The 13669-nt window shown below is 29.0% G+C and overlaps 1 protein-coding gene across 1 annotated transcript; it reads left to right on the top strand.

Moving 5' to 3' along the window:
- Positions 1 to 719: 719 nt before the first annotated feature.
- Positions 720 to 11307, top strand: LOC124939383 (cucumisin-like). The gene is made up of 12 exons (XM_047479863.1): positions 720 to 796; positions 904 to 995; positions 1092 to 1338; positions 1487 to 2000; positions 2120 to 2220; positions 2450 to 2677; positions 2750 to 2861; positions 3041 to 3254; positions 3364 to 3857; positions 5063 to 5265; positions 10856 to 10947; positions 11042 to 11307. Exons 1-12 carry the CDS (start codon positions 720 to 722, stop codon positions 11305 to 11307), a joined length of 2640 nt encoding a protein of 879 aa, XP_047335819.1.
- Positions 11308 to 13669: the final 2362 nt, after the last annotated feature.

The following is a 13669-nucleotide window of genomic DNA, read 5'->3' as shown; positions in this document are numbered from 1 at the left end:
ACTTTTTAACCAACTAGGCTAATATAATAAGACTTCATATTTTAAATTCAATACCAATTAATTGAACGCGAGACATTTAAACAATATAAGTTCAAATGATACTTAATTTTTAAAGTGTCCGGATTATCAGGTCGAGAGATATGGTTAATTTTAATATATATATATGAAAATAAATAGTTATTAGTATTTCCATAGTTTTTAGGATATATAAAGGGTCTCCCAATAAGAACGAATCTTACAACTTAGTAAGGCAAGGAAATCACATAAGATATGATGCAAACAAGAACATATTTAGATGTTTTAAGTTTTCTTCAACTATGTACATTTTATGTTATGTTTCTTACTTTCACCCATGTAAACGGGCAAGATAGACAGGTACACACTCGTTATTCAACTTTTAATATTAAATCTTAATCTATATTTTGATTAGGCATTGTTTGTAGTGATTTTTTTAATACAAAACTGAAATAGTTTATATAAAAATAAACTTAGACACCATTCTAAGATCACATCTATGTTCAATTTTTATTGAGAACCTCAAAGTCACATGTTTTATAATAAAAAAAAATTAAATAGTTCATAAAAAATATACATTAGACACCATTCATGATTCAAAAATAAAGTATGTTTAAATAATCATTCACATCTTATCAACAAAACAATTTTTATATGTACAAAATAAACTAGTTATTATGTTTATACAGGAATATATAGTGTACATGGGAGACTTGAATCCGACCTCAGACATCCCTACACCTATCTTGCATTCAAGATTTCTAGAAAAAGCTCTTCACATGTAATATTACTAATAACTGTTTTTTAAATATTCTTCTTTTGTTATTAATACAAATCACATCACTTTTATGACTAAGCTGTTTATTTCATTTTTGTTTTCTTCTGTAGAAACTCTTCGACATCACTTATTCACAGTTACAAAAGTATTTTCAATGGTTTTGTTGCCCTATTGACCAATGATGAGGTTCACTGGATTTCTGGTAAGATCATTAATTAGTTAAAAAATTATTAACTAACTTTATAACAAATTAAATCATGTTAAGTCCATTTTATTAATCAATTAATTGAATGATCAGCAATGGAAGAAGTTGTATCAGTGTTTCCAAATAGAAAAAATCATATGCACACTACAAAATCATGGGACTTTTTGAAATTTCCTCAAACGGTTAGCAGAGTGAAAAAGGTTGAGAGCAACATCATTGTTGGAGTAATCGATTCTGGAATTTGGCCAGAATTAGATAGCTTTAGTGATGTTGGAATGAGATCGCCACCGAGCAAATGGAAGGGATCGTGTCATGGGCTACGGAATTTCAAATGTAACAAGTAAGGACTTGTTTTATTTGAATTATCAAACAAACTACTCAAACAAATTTAAAACAATCTTATATTATCATTTATAACATTTTAAAATATTAAATAATTCAAATTTTATAGTACAAGATGATATTATTATATATCTCAATTAATGCAGCAAAATAATTGGAGCAAGGTACTACAGAAGAAATGGCAAATTCTCCCAAGAGGATATTATTTCTCCAAGAGATACCATTGGTCATGGAACTCATGTAGCTTCAATCATTGCCGGAAATCTTGTTAGTTCGGCCAACTTTTATGGTCTTGGACAAGGTACAGCACGAGGAGGAGTCCCTTCTTCGAGGATTGCGGTATATAAAGTAGTTTGGACTGATGGTTCTGATGACACCGACGCCATTCACGCATTTGAGGATGCTATCAGTGATGGGGTTGACATAATATCAATTTCTTTAGGATCAATTATTATTGAAAACTATATGCAGAATTCAATATCTGTTGGGACTTTTCAAGCAATGAGAAAAGGAATTATGACAATATGTTCTTCCGGAAACAATGGTCCTCGACATAGAATTGTCGTGAATGTTTCTCCATGGGATCTTACTGTGGCAGCAAGCTCAACTGATCGAAAGATCGTCAACTATTTGAAGTTGGGCAATATGGAGAGTTTGTTGGTATAGTATTTCATTATCATTTCTTATTGTTTACATAGGCACAACATTGATACAAGATTTTTTATTTATTTTTTACTATTGATTTCATTAATATTCATTCATTCATCTCTCGAACGCAGGGATCTTCAATGAATGCGTTTGATCAGACTAATTTCTCCAATTTGGTGTATGCTGGTGATGTGCCAAATATTAGAGAAGGGTTTTCTCCTGATACATCAAGGTATTTGTTTAGTTATCATGTATGCTTATTTTAATTCATCTTCTAAAAATGTTTACTTAATTGATTATTATCACCTTCTACTGGACTTTTGCACAGGATAATTTCTTGTTTTCCATGAATTTTAATTTACAATTTTTACAATATTATATTTAGTTTCGATATCATGTTTTTACAATATTAAATGTTTTGTGAAGTAAATTTTACATGCACATTAACTCATAATGTGCAGACTTTGCCGAGAGACTAACTCACTAGATGCTAGATTTGTAAGTGGTAAGATTGTCATTTGTGCTGAACAAAATAGAGGGGACGCAGCTCTTTTCGCTGGTGCAATTGGTATGGTGATAATAGACCCACGCTACGATCTTTTCGAACATAAAATGACATTTGCCCTCCCGACAACCGTTTTTAACGAGAAAGAATCAAACATATTCATTAGATATTTCCAAAACTCAAGGCAGGTATTTATGGTATTACTTCATTAGTTGTTCTAAAAATATATGATAATTTCCTTCTGTTTTTAAAACAGGAATTCAATTGCAAGAATATTGAAAAGTCATGAAATAATTGATCTATCTGCACCATATATTGCATCCTTCTCATCAAGGGGACCAAATCCTGTAACACCTCAAATTCTTAAGGTTCTATAGATATTCCTCTTGTATTTTCATATTGTTAAGGATGGTCATAATCTTGAAAATAGTTTTTCTAAAACTCAATTAAGTTATGATTTATTTATATAAAAATATCATCAAGAACTATATAATTATAGTTGATGTAATTCAAAGAAATTAAACCAAAGTTTTCAATGATTTTGTAGCCAGACTTATCTGCACCTGGTGTTAGAATCTTGGCAGCATGGTTACCTACTAGATCTCCTTCAACGTCGATTTTAGATACAAGAAGGTTGTCATATAACATTATATCGGGCACGTCAATGGCATGCCCGCATGCTGCTGCTGCAGCCGCTTATGTGAAATCCTTCCATCCATCTTGGTCTCCGGCTGCTATAAAATCTGCACTTATAACCACCGGTATAATGCATGACATTTCCTAACTCATTTAATAACAATAAACATGTTTAATCTTTTTAGAAGCTTTATTAAATTGTTTCTCATTTGAACCTAATCAATTCATTTACAGCCTCCGAGATGAGTGTAAAGACAAATCCGGAAGCAGAATTTGGTTATGGAGCAGGCCTAATAAACCCTGTAGGTGCCATTAATCCTGGCCTTGTGTATGATGCAAATCTAGCTGACTATGTGCAGTTCTTGTGTGGCCAAAACTACACTAACAAACAGTTGAGCCTTATTACGGGTGACAAAATCGCTTGCACTCATTATGGGAGTAAAACTTCTTTAAATCTTAACATGCCTTCATTTTCCTTTCCCATCGTTCCGTCAAATACTCCTTTTAATGTCTCCGTTAATAGGAGAGTTACCAATGTAGGATCATTAAGATCTACATACATCGCCAAGATTCTTACTCCGCCTACATTCACAATACGAGTTGTACCGAGCACACTTTCTTTCACTAACGTTGGAGAAATTAAGTCATTTACATTGATTGTTGAGGGAATAATGGATCGTGTGACAGCGGTTTCGGCTTCTTTGTCATGGATGAGTAGCACAAACGAAGTGAGAAGTCCCATTATTATTTTTGGTTCTTATTTACAATGATATGAGATTGTGAATCATGGTAAACATATGTTTTATGAAATAAAAATAAAGGAAATATGAAGAAAAAAAATAAATTATATAACATATGTGATTTTTTTACATTGAAGAGTTCTTGAATAATGTTTTTTTTTTTTTTTGAGAATTTGTATTTTGAGTGATCAGTCTATGTTTGTGGTGTGTTAGTGTCCCAAATATTGTTGAAAAAAAAAACTTCTGTAAATCTTAACATACCTACGTTTTCCATCCCAATTGATCAGCCAAATACTCATTTAATGTCTCCTTGAGTAGAAGAGTTACCAATGTGGGATCGTTAAGATCTACTTACATTCACAATAGAGTGTTTCCGAGCAGACTTTCTTTCACTATTGTCGGACAAACTCAGTCATGTTACATTGATTGTTGAGGGAATAATGAATCCATTGAAAGTGGTTTCAGCTTTTTTGTCATGATAGGTGGCACAAACACAGTGAGAAGTCCCATTATTATTTTTGATACTGAATACATATGAAGGACAATGATATGGGATTTTGAATCATGGTAAACATATGTTTTATGAAATAAAATAGATGATTTTATTATATTGATGAGTTCTCAAATAATATTTTTTTTAGTCTTATAATATATTTATGAGATGTTATCACAATAGGATAAATTATGATAATATTAATATTATATTATATTAATTTCTTTATAAATCTAATGTAATGTTTATATATTAGACATAACTCATGTAACTCTAAATATAATATCATTCAATACAATTTTCTTTCTTTATTCTAATATGAGCCTAGTTTTTTTTCTCTTCACTTTTCCGTCGCGCCCTAGGTTAACGGTCCATTTTCTACTATCTTCTCTTCAATCACTTTTTTACGTCGTATCCTAATAGTTCATCTTATGTTCATCATCTCTTCAATCACTTTTTATTTCCGGTGACGAGTAACAAACAAGGATTTCATTCGGCCCTTGTCATTTCCAACATTGAGAATCACGTCTCTATTGTTCTTGAGTTGGAAAACGTTCAATACACGATACATGTGGAGTTGTTCAAGATCCATGCCTATTTTCATCGGGTCATTCATCACATCATCCCGTCGGTCCTTGTTCCGCCAACAACGGATGAAGATAAATATATGTGGCTAACTCTCGATGCCACTGTCCTTTAGTGGATCTATGAAACAATCTCACAAGATCTCCTTCACAAGATCTTGGAACGGACTCTACAGCCGAGCAAGCATGGACACTACTACATGGGAGTTTTTAAGATAACCGTCATTTTCATGCGGTTTCCACCTCGAGCAAGAGTTTTCCACCACCATCAGGTGGATTTTCCCAAGGTCTCAGCTTATTGTCAACGTCTCAAAGTCACGTACCTGTTAAAACAAAAGAGATGATACTGCCCTTTTTAATTTTATTGTTATTCAACAATAACCATTAACAACACTTTTTAAATTATTTAAAATCGACTTCATCCTTCAAGCAACATTCATCATCACTTTTGTAATATCCAGCTTGTATTTCTGAAACATCAAAAACAAAAATATTTAATAGAGCAAACTACTTAATAGTTTAACACAATGAGACTATTTTATGATTTTTAGACATCTTGTCTTTAATAAATTACAGAAAAATATATAAAATGATGTTACAAATAAATGAAATAAATAAAATCTATGAAGAACGATATCATCGAATAAGTGGTGATTCGAGGCATGTGTTTAGCACATTTATCTTAAAACAGTTTCATCGTGTCCCGTTTATACTAAAGCTTATCGTAGATGACTGTCTCCCATGGTACAACGAATCTAGTAGTGACTCTACACTAGAATTACTATGCATTGAACTTGATTAATGTATCCGAATTATCACTGGGTTTCAACGGAAAATATCGAGCGAAGAACTCGAAGAACATTCACAAAATTAGAAGAGGAGAGCTTTTGGAATTCTAGAGTGGGAACATTCACAAAATTAGAAGAGGAGAGCTTTTGGAATTCTAGAGTGAGAAATGGTAAGTGGATGAAATGAGTTTTAGAATAGAGATGAGAGATTTTATATTGTAAAAAAGTTAAACCATTAAATAAAATCATCAATCGATCCAACAGTGTATATTGTTTGTCTCTTCATTACTTTAACGTTTCATCTTTATTAATGAGTAATTGTTTGTCAAAAATAATTAACGCATTTACAATCCAATATTAACGTTATATTGTTTTACAATTTGTTAATAATATTATTAAATTATCATAACAATTGATAATAATAACAAACAGCTGTAAGTTATAGTACAAATTAATTATATTTTGTTAATTGGTTATAAAGGCATTTTAAACCAATTAATTTAAATCAATTAATTCAAATTATATAATTGGATCAAATTTCACCCCTTAATTCACATTTGAATTTATGTTAATTTGATTTGATTTTATTACCCACATTCTAGTTTCCATTCATTAATGGAATTTATAGAATTAGTTTAAAATTTTCAACATTTAGCTCGGCATCTTGTTTAGCTAGATCAAATTTTTCGTTACAGATTTTTATAATCCGAATAATACTCTTAATCATTGATGGGTTCTTTGTTTGTTGCTCATACCCTATAATTTTGTTGGTGATAATTTCTCGAGTCCGTGTTCGTCCTCTTCTTAACAGTAAAGGGGATAAAAAAATCGTATATGTTGTTATTTTATCAATAAAGAGTTACTAGAATTTTTATTTCATATGAAGACATTTTTCTGGTATATTTTCATGATTTGTACGAGTTTCTTATAGTTTTGGTCATATTTATAGATAGTCCATTATCATTTGACAAAATCGTTGTCTTTGTCTACGTTGCTTACCAACTCTTGGCTAAGGATATTCTTAATTGTCGTCCTGAATATTTAGTAGAGATTTTTTGGACACTATTTTAATGATTCGTTAGTTTTCTATATTTTTTTTGGGGGAAAAACGACTTAGTGTCATTTCATTAAAAATTCCCAAAAATGGAAGAAAAAAAACCACGATTTTAAGAGATCATTCTAGACAGGTCTATATTCAATACTTATGTAACACTTATAGTTCAAAAACTCATGTGAGCTTGTGTTCTTTTCAATTACTTTGAATGTAATTTACAATTACAAGTTATATTCAATGTTTGTCTTGTTTACAATTACAAGATATTTTGAATTTTTCTTATTTTTTTTTCTTTTTCTTTTTCTTTTTCTTTTTTTGTCATTAAATAGATTTATTTTAATTATGTTGACTCAACTTTTGCTTTTACTTATCTTTATATATAAATTGTTCTTAAATTTTGATGTAAATTAAGAAAAATATTGGAGTATGTACGGATTTATTTGATTTTTTGGTAATATTAAGGTAACTAGCGAGATTTCATTACATTTGTACGGTTAAAAACTAAATTATCATAATCATATACAATCAACTATATAATACTCCTCCTACTAACTCACTTTCGTCAACCACAAATTCTTTATTACCTAACTATCTCCTCTTTACCGACCTTTATCAACTCAATTCGGTCAACCAACTCCTCTTTACCGACCTTTATCAACTCACTTTGGTCAACCAACATATTCATTATTACTCAACCATCTCCTCTTTAACAACCTTTATCAACTCACTTCCTTCAAACAACAATATTATTTTAACCCACTTACCAACTTATTTTCGTCAACCAATATATTCATTATTTTCTCTTTATAATTATTACAAATTTCCACTACGTGAGATTCAAACCCTCAATTTTTATTATGCATAATAATGAACACTTAACCATTACACCACTTAAGATTGTTAATTTTTTAAATAATTTTATGTAAATATATAATTGATATGACTAACAATTATATATATTGAATGTTATATATATATATATATATATATATATATATTTAATTATGAGAAAATATATATATATATATAATTAAATTATATTAACAAATTTAAAATATTATTAGTTTAGTTGTTTAAAATGTTGAAGATACATATGGTTAGAAATGTATACGTTCATCAATTTTGAATTTGAATTTAAAATATAAAGTATTATTAGCCTAGTTGGTTAAAATATTATTTTTATTGAAAATAGTTAAAATCATTTCATTAAAATACCAAAAGTGGGAGAGTCAAGGATCAAAACTAGACAAACTCTAGCTATGATTAAAGGATGACAATTAAACGACCATAAAAAAACTTGATTAGTAACAATCAAATATATAAACAAAGATTATAAACTGTATCAAATCTTAATTATCTCAATTAGGATTTTTATTTCCATATCAACATGTTGTATCAGAAGGTTGTCTTCCTCATTCCCTTGTCCTTCATCTTCCCCTTCCTCTTGCAATGAAAGGGGGATAAACATGAGAGGTTAATGAATACTGCATATTCTCATTTTAATTTATTTCTTTATATAAACTCATTCTAATTTGATATAAAATAATTATTTTTCAGGATTTTTGGGTTCTTCACTTTGTTGTTCTGAACTTGAATTTCTATATCATTGTCTTCATTTCCTTCGGTTTCAGCTTTGGAATCCTCAAGAACTTTAGATTTCTCTATATCAACCTTGGAATTATATTCTTCCTCATAATTAGTCTAGTATCTTTCACTCTATTTTCATCAGCAACCACACTTCAACTTGATTTGATTGTAATTCTTCAACTATCTCTTCAACATGATAAGGTTGAGGTTTCTACTCCTTTTTCGTATTGCTTTCTTCTTGTACATAATTTTCTTTATCTTTTATTTCATGTTCTTTAACCACATTTTTCTCTTTGATTATAGGAACCTCTATTTCATTTTCCTGCATCTGTATTTTCTAACCTTTATGAATTTTTTGATCTTCTTCCTTAGACAAATCACATTGAAATTATATAAACAAATTTAAAATATTATTAGTTTAGTTGGTTAAAATATTGAACTTATATTGTGAGATTGTGAGGTTACAAGTTTGAAACTTTTGTATATCACATTTTTTATTTAATTTTTCAATTTTATGGACGGACAGTTTAACCTACACGACCCGACCCAAATATTTATTACTCTCATATACATATCCAAATTAACCATAACTCTCGACCCGACACCCTTGACATATTGAAATTAAGTATTTTATTATATAAAAGTATTTTTGAAATTAATAATTTATAATTAAAACTTTTAAATTATAAAATTCATAACAAATAATAATTTAAATTTTATTCGTTTAAATTTTATTCGTTCAAAGTTTTATAAAATTCATAACAAATTCATAACAAAGTAAAAATCTATATTAAGTATCAAGATGTGATTAGCCAACTTATTGCCATATTATTTAAATAATTATATGATTAATTAGTATATATATATATATATATAATAAAAAACTTTTATAAGAAAATAAATATATAATTATAGAAGATAAAATATTCGTTCCAAAATAATATTTTCTTAAATAAAGTAAGAGATACTTTTATAATAGTTTATATTTTAATTAAAATAAAAATTATCATAATTAAATTATTGAATATGAATAAATTTTTTATACTAAGTTCAATTAGGAGTAATATCTAAAAAAATTAATTAATAAATAATAATCCTAACAAAAAATACATTAAAAAAATATTTTTTTTGTTTAATTTAAACAACTTTGTTATTATAGAAGATATTACCAATATTACAAAAGTGATAGTAATCTCATTTGAATTACATTTGAATTATATTAATTACATCCAGCACTAATTAAAAACTTCATGAATATTTCAATTTTGAAAAAAGTTTTTCATTTTATTAACGTGTAAATATAAGTTAAAAACCAAAAATGAAATACATAAAATAATTACAAAATGAGATTAATTGAAAATGTCAAATAGTTATTAGTGTTGCCATCGTTTTTAGGATCTATAAAGGTCTCTCAATAAGAACCACTCTTCAATATTAAGTAAGACAAGGAAATCACATAAGATGATGCAAACAAGAACATGTTTAGATGTTTTAAGTTTTCTTCGATTATGTATATTTTATGTGATGTTTCTTACTTTCACCCATGTAAATGGGCAAGATAGACAGGCACGCATCTCTACTCATTATTCAACTTTTAATATTCTTAATCTATATTTTGATTAGGCATTATTATTTATAGTGAATTTTGTAATACAAAATTTAAATAGTTTACATAAAAATATACTTAGACGTCATTCTAAGATCACATGTATGTTCAATTTTTATTGAGATCGCTCAAAAGTCACATCTTTTATAATAAAATAAATAAATAGTTCATATAAAAATATACGTAGACATCATTCTAAGATCACGTACCTGTTTAATTTTCATTAAAAACGCTCAAAATTCACATGTTTACTCACAAAGCTTCTTATAGATATAAAAAAATGGTTAATATTCTGGTCTAAGAGTATTGTCTTCGGGTTTTTCCTCCTTTTGAGATTTTTTTACTGCATCTCTAGAATTTCGAACTTCAACAATCTTTATAGCGAGAAACATATACTATGTATTACAATTGATATTCTAATATACAAAAATAGTAAAAGAAAAATATTAAGGTTAAAGGTGTATTTGTGGAAATGTTAACATACAACATAGAACAATATTATAGTTTTTACTTTTAAGTAGTTGTGCTAGATGCATTCTAGGCATGTAAATATTACACCTATCTAGACCTCATTAATGATTCTCAAATAAAGTATATTTCAATAATCATTCAGATCTTATTAACAAAACAATTTTTATATGTACAAAATAAACTAGTTATTATGTTTATACAGGAATATATAGTATACATGGGAGACTTGAATCCGAACTCAGACATCCCTACACCTATTTTGCATTCAAGCTTTTTAGAAAAAGCTCTTCACATGTAATATTACTTTTAATTGTTTTTTTTATATATATATATATTCTTCTTTTTGTTAGATCACCTTTATAGATTTTACTTATTTATATGTTTGTTTATTTTCCTTCTATAGAAACTCTTCTGCATCAGTTATTCACAGTTACAAAAGTATATTCAATGGTTTTGTCGCCCTATTAACGACTGATGAGGTTCACCTGCTTTCCTGTAAGAACATTAATTAGATTTGAAATAATTACCAAAATCCATAATTAATTAAATTATGTTACATCCATTTAAATGAATATAATTGAATTATCAGCAATGGAAGAAGTTGTGTCAATATTTCCAAATGGAAAAATTGATATGTACACTACAAGATCATGGGACTTCTTGAAATTTCCTCAAACGATTAGAAGAGCGAAAGAAGTTGAAAGCAAAATCATTGTTGGAATAATAGATTCTGGAATTTGGCCAGAATTAGATACGTTTAGTGATATTGGAATGGAATCTCCACCGCCCAAATGGAAAGGCTCATGTAATGGACTACTAAATTTCAAATGTAACAAGTATGGGTTTTTTATTTGAATTATTTCTATTATGTTCAAATATAATAACATCTTATTTACCATTATTTTATTTTTTCAATCATCTAAATTATCAAACAAAGTCTAGGTGAGTCATGAGAATTTATAGGAATGGAAAAAAATGGAATATGCTCAAGAAACGAAACATGACTGGAGACATATAATTTTTGACTGACGGGATCAAAACAACGATAACCTTTCTATCCTATCTCGTACCCCAAGAAAACACACATTACAAATCGTGAAGTCAATTTTCTACACTCAACGTGTGGACGTAATACAAAACAAGCGGAACCAAAGACACGTAATGAGGAATAAGTAGGATCATATCCTTGAAACTTTTCAAACGGTGACAAACCTGAGTTGTGAGATGTTGGAATCATATTAATAAGATATACAGCAGTGAGGATGACTTCACCCCCAAAAGACACTAGAAACATTGGCAAACAATAAGAGAGAGCGAGTTGTTTCAACAATATGTCAATGTTTTCTTTCTGCAACGCCATTTTGTTGAGGGGTGTCTGAACAAGAACTCTGATGAAGAGTTCCGTCAGAAGCAAGTAACCTAGAGAAATCATTAGAGGTGTATTCCCCACCCAAATCACAACGAAAGCATTTAATGACAGACGAATACTGAGTTTTCACAAGTGCTCTAAAAGTATAAAATATACCTAAAAATTCAGAACGACGCTTCATAAGAAAAACCCAAGTATAACGAGTATAATCATCAATAAACGAAACATAATAGCGGGAACCGACAAACCGACATGAGAAGACGCTGACATGGCATGAGGTTGCGAAGCGAGAAACCTTTGGAACTGCTCAATCATTGATGGATCTATAGGAGGTGGAGTCAATACACTACTAGCTTGGAATGCTTGACTTGTAGGTTTCCATGGGGGAAAATGAGATGATGATTGTGGAGGGCGTCTTTGTGATTGCTGTTGTGGTTGCGATTGTTGTTGTTGGTGCGGTTGTTTACCTTTATTGATTAACAAAGGACATTGGCCTTTCCAGTGACCCTTCTTCTTACAGAAAGAACATTCATCCATAGTCACTCATGAGTTCAATCGATTCGGATGATTACTAGAGAGATTATGTGGAGTTGCAAGAATGAATGAAGTAGATGTTGGGTTATGCTCTTTGTCAAGTCGAGTTTTGATTCGTATCTCCTCAGCTATCAACTCATGGACAACCGAATCAACTGAAGGCAAAGGGTTCCGATGCAAGATTGATCCACGCAAAGTCTCAAAATCAGATTGAGTGTTGAGGGAATAATGAATCATATGACAACGGTTTCAGCTTCTTTGTCATGGATAAGTAGCACAAACAAAGTGAGAAGTCCCATTATTATTTTTGATTCTTATATACAATGATATGAGATTGTGAATCATGGTAAACATATGTTTTATGAAATAAAAATAAGGGAAATATGAAGAAATAAATAAACTATAAAATATGTGATTTTTTTACATTGAAGAGTTCTTGAATAATGTTAAGTTTTTTTGAGAATTTTTATTGAGTGATTAGTCTATATATGTTTGTTGTGTGTTAGTGTCCCAAATATTGAGGTTTGGATTTATTTCTCCCAATAATTTTATTACATTTGAATTAAGGTATGAATACTTGCATTCTTTTATATATATATGTATGCTAGCTTTTACTAACAAGATATTTTTTTTTTTAGATTTTCCCTTTATTTTTTACAATCTCTAAATATAATTAATAGTTACATCCTCAATTTTTTTTTTAATTTATTTATAAAAAACTAAGACATGCATTTAAATTTATAGAGAACGGTAAGTATGAAAAATTTACATCCACTAATTTATAATGATAATAGATAATTTCAATAATATAATCCAAAGAAATTAAAATTAAATTAAGATTAATTATTGTGATAATTACACCCTACTTAAAAAAATTAAATAAAAACCAAAAAATAATTTGAGGTTAAAATATATTTTACCCAAATTAAACTCAAAAATGGGTTGAAATAATTTAATTATGATTTGAAATATAAATTATGTATAATTTAGGTCTTAAAACAATTAAATAAATATCCCAAAATATCCAAAAATAAAATAAATAAACATAATTTTTATTATGTTATCAAAAATAATTTTGTGTAAAAATTTGGGGAAGAAAAATGTAATAAAGGGTTAAAAATTCGATTTCAAATAATCCTTATAATATAAATAAAAACTGATAATCTAGTGTGGCAAAAAATAAGGGAGTTGGCTGCAACGGGGTTCATATCCATCGGATCAGCGCTGGATGAAAGGAACAAGCCACGCATCTGGTTGTAACCAAGGAAGCGCGTGCCCGAGTCCGCACAGGATCAACTAACAGGACGTTAACTC

This window comes from Impatiens glandulifera, chromosome 5, assembly GCF_907164915.1.
Source record: "Impatiens glandulifera chromosome 5, dImpGla2.1, whole genome shotgun sequence".
NCBI classification, from domain to species: domain Eukaryota; kingdom Viridiplantae; phylum Streptophyta; class Magnoliopsida; order Ericales; family Balsaminaceae; genus Impatiens; species Impatiens glandulifera.
This window is presented reverse-complemented; position numbering and strand designations above follow the sequence as displayed.

Excerpts from the sequence above, each read along its gene's own strand:
- LOC124939383 (XM_047479863.1), top strand. The coding sequence starts at position 720 with ATGGGAGACTTGAATCCGACCTCAGACATCCCTACACCTATCTTGCAT. Across the intron at positions 2,862-3,040 it reads TAACACCTCAAATTCTTAAG|CCAGACTTATCTGCACCTGG; the intron begins GTTCTATAGATA and ends ATGATTTTGTAG. Across the intron at positions 5,266-10,855 it reads TGTCAACGTCTCAAAGTCAC|AAACTCTTCTGCATCAGTTA; the intron begins GTACCTGTTAAA and ends TTCCTTCTATAG.